This window comes from Bison bison, unplaced genomic scaffold (assembly GCF_000754665.1).
Source record: "Bison bison bison isolate TAMUID 2011002044 unplaced genomic scaffold, Bison_UMD1.0 scf7180017864462, whole genome shotgun sequence".
In the NCBI taxonomy this organism is placed as follows: domain Eukaryota; kingdom Metazoa; phylum Chordata; class Mammalia; order Artiodactyla; family Bovidae; genus Bison; species Bison bison.
The window spans coordinates 854,362-857,477 of record NW_011495024.1 but is presented as its reverse complement, the minus strand read 5'-3'; the positions used below and the strand labels follow the sequence as shown (position 1 = coordinate 857,477).

Here is a 3,116-nt window from a genome sequence, read left to right as displayed (position 1 = left end):
AAAAAAAAAAAAAAAGATCCTGCAAAAATCTACCAATTTAGGGGGTTGGAATTTTTTGGTTATTTATCACAGTAGTCTTGAGTCCAGACCCCAGTTTGTTTTTCAAGGAACTTTAAAGAGTCTGGTGACATTTTCCAAAGGTCTGCGCGATATGTACATAAAACAAGCCTGTATTACCGGACAAGGTTTTCTCTGCGGCTCACAGAAACTGTTGACTTGACACACCTCAGAGGGTCCTTCATTTCATAGTTCACCACTCACTATAAGCTCTATGTATTTTGACAGTGAACAGCAACATGTGCAAGTGTAACTTACCCACTGTTGGGGACAACTTGATTCAAATGAGCTTCTTAACTTCTTGCACTTAGAAGCGTCCTCTGTGTTCTCATCTAAACACTTCCAGTACTCATCGCGGGCTCCCCAGCAAGCCTGCCTTTCTTTCATAGTTGGGGCTGCCATTCCTAGCGGACTCAAGCTGTCAACCAAAATATGTGATATTAACAAGGGACTTATAATACCAGAGAAGGCAAGCCAAAGAAAAAGATACTGTCGTTCCCTCCGACCCCCTCTTTTTAAAGCTTTGCCTCCGGATTTTAATGATGCGACCACAACTAATCAGTTCTACAGGAACGTTATCATAAGAGCACTCGCAGGGGAAGCTTATCTCTTACTCCATGTAATTGCTCCGCTGCTGAGGTAGCAGCTTGGCCTCAGAAAGCCGCTGTTAGATTCCTGGCTCCCACATGGTCTGTCGCTTAAGCCAGTGCGTGTATTCTCTCGAGACTATTTCCCCATCGGTAAAACGAGGGTAGCACTGCCCATTTTAAAGGGTTGCTGTTCGAACCAAAGTGCTGTACAAATAAATGCAGGAGGGCAAAATCACCAGGCAGGACAAGGAGCGCTACTTCGTCTGACAGAAGAGAAGCCCGAGGCTCGCGGAGAGTCAGCTACCTCCCGGGTCCATAGCCTCTCGGGCGCGCCCCACCCGGCCCCGCCAGCAAGCCCACCTCTCCGCCCGCCCAGAACAAGGTTCCCTTCGGCGCCGACGGGAGGAAAGAATCACGCGGCCCAACAACCCGGGAAGAAGGGCGTGGGGCCGAGTTGGCGCCGCACTGTCGCCTCGCCCGCTTGGGCAAGTCACGTAGACCCCAGCACCTCAAGGAAACAATTCACTTAGCGAATTCGCTGGCCTTGGAATGACCCTTACAGGTTACCGTTCTGTTCCAGGAGGACGGGACTTCCGGTTCCCTTCTCTTATGTGTCGGAGTGACTTCCGTGCCTGCCCCAGCTAGGGCACCGGGTCCTAGCCGTCGTGGAGGTGAAAAGTGGGTGGGATCTGGTCACTCCTCAGAGTGGCCTTGGCTTTATTAATATCTCAGTGTCTGTCACCGTACAGTTTTTCGTAATTTTAACGAACTGTGCTCCTTTCGTGAATCTAAATTTGTATACACATTGCGCCAAGCGCCGGCCGGAAGATTTCATGTGCAAGCCCTGCCGGAAACGGCGACTTTGTGTGGAAGTTGGCACCTGAGGCGAGAAAGAGACGAAACCTCAAAGAGCTGTGAGGGCTTAACTCCTCGCTTCTTAGATTAAAAGAAAAAAAGAAATGGCCCCCAGAAAGAGGCGGTGACGCCCCAGGACACATGGCAAATAAGTGACTAAGCTGAGAATCCAGGGTACCAAACTCCCGGTTTCCAGATTCAGGTTTGATCCGGTTACATCTCTTAACATCATCCATCACCTTTTCCTTGTTTGAACTCTTGCGGCTTTCTTCTATAGATGATTTTTAACAAGCCTTCCCCAGTGACTATTAAGCAAAAGAAAATCAGAAACGATATAGAAAATCTGAATAAAATGATGTGTGAATTTGACCTAGTGAATACTCTCAGAAAAACAACCAAAGTCAGAGCATAGGTTTTTTGGAAAGCGAACATACTACCAACATCAACCACATACCTAGCTGTAAAGTGACTCGCAACAAATTTTAAAGGTCAATCGGCATGTGTTTTTTTAAGCACATGTTCTAGTTAAGCTAGAAATCAATAAAGAATTATAAAAATAAGCCCATATAACCCATAGCCAATCATAATGCTAATAATGAGAAAATACTTTGAGCCAAACAATAAAATACAATAGGAACACCTGTAGAATAAAGCTAATGAAGTACTTAAAGGAAAATTTACAATCTTAAGTAAGTATACTAGAAAAGAGGCTGAAAGATCTTCAGCTAAACATCCCCTTTCCAGAAGTTAGAAAAAGGAGAGCAAAGTTAAGGAAAGTAGGAGGGAAATAATGCTAAAAGCAGAAATCTTACCAATTCCATGATCAATAGTATCATAGTGCTAGCTTGAAATTGCCTCTGATGGGAATCTTCACACTGTGGAAATCAAACAAGATAGTGTTTTGTTCTGTTCAATAGTGTTTTGCTTTGTTTTAGTGCACTAGCACATCACTTCATACAGTAGATTTTTAAAATCCAAAGTTGATTTTTTTGGGGGGAAAAGACTAATAACATTGACAAAAATTTAATGGGATTTGGCAATAAAAGGAGAGATACTAACAAATTATACCAGTAATGAAACTGTATTTTAGAAATCAAAAGAGAACATCTTATAAACAACTTAATGCAAATATAATTTAGATGATTGTGCAAATCTCAAGAAAAACAACTAGCTCACTCAAGAGAAGAAAATATGAATAGTCCCAAACCAGTATATAATTTGAATCAGTAGTAAAGAACTCACACACAAATTCCAGGTTCATGTTTCCACCAGTTAATTCCTCCAAACTTTGAAAAATTCCATTTTTTATTATATAAGGCTACCATAACTTTTGTACTAATTACAGAATCTCCAAACTTTGAAAACCCAACTCTTTGGAACTCATTTGGTGAAAAAAAAAAATGTGACCTAGTGACATGATAATCACTTATATATCACTTAGCTGATGATATGTTTTGCTGTGGAAATATTGGTATTTTTGATCATAGGTACTGTCCCATTTCTTCTCATATAGTGTACACTGCATGTTCTGTGGTACCTTTCCAACATCCAGAAAAGTCTGTATTCCAGAACACATCTGACTCCAAGTATTTCAGGTAAATTAGGACCTATATG

At 42.1% G+C, this 3,116-nt stretch overlaps 1 protein-coding gene across 5 annotated transcripts in view; it reads right to left on the bottom strand.

Moving 5' to 3' along the window:
* LOC105003114 (cytochrome c oxidase assembly factor 6 homolog) overlaps positions 1–1,308 on the bottom strand; it is an 8,613-nt gene extending 7,305 nt beyond the window's left edge. The window contains exons 1-3 of one of the 5 annotated variants that reach the window (XM_010860078.1): positions 1,208–1,247; positions 672–851; positions 316–475 (exon numbers count right to left, since the gene is read on the bottom strand). In XM_010860078.1, coding sequence (XP_010858380.1) covers positions 316–475; positions 672–676 — 165 coding nt within the window. In that variant the 5' untranslated portion in view covers positions 677–851; positions 1,208–1,247. Of the gene's footprint in view, positions 1–315; positions 476–671; positions 852–1,007 lie in introns of all 5 variants that reach the window. The other 4 variants (XM_010860079.1, XM_010860082.1, XM_010860083.1 and 1 more) reach the window with 4 other exon arrangements.
* Positions 1,309–3,116: the final 1,808 nt, after the last annotated feature.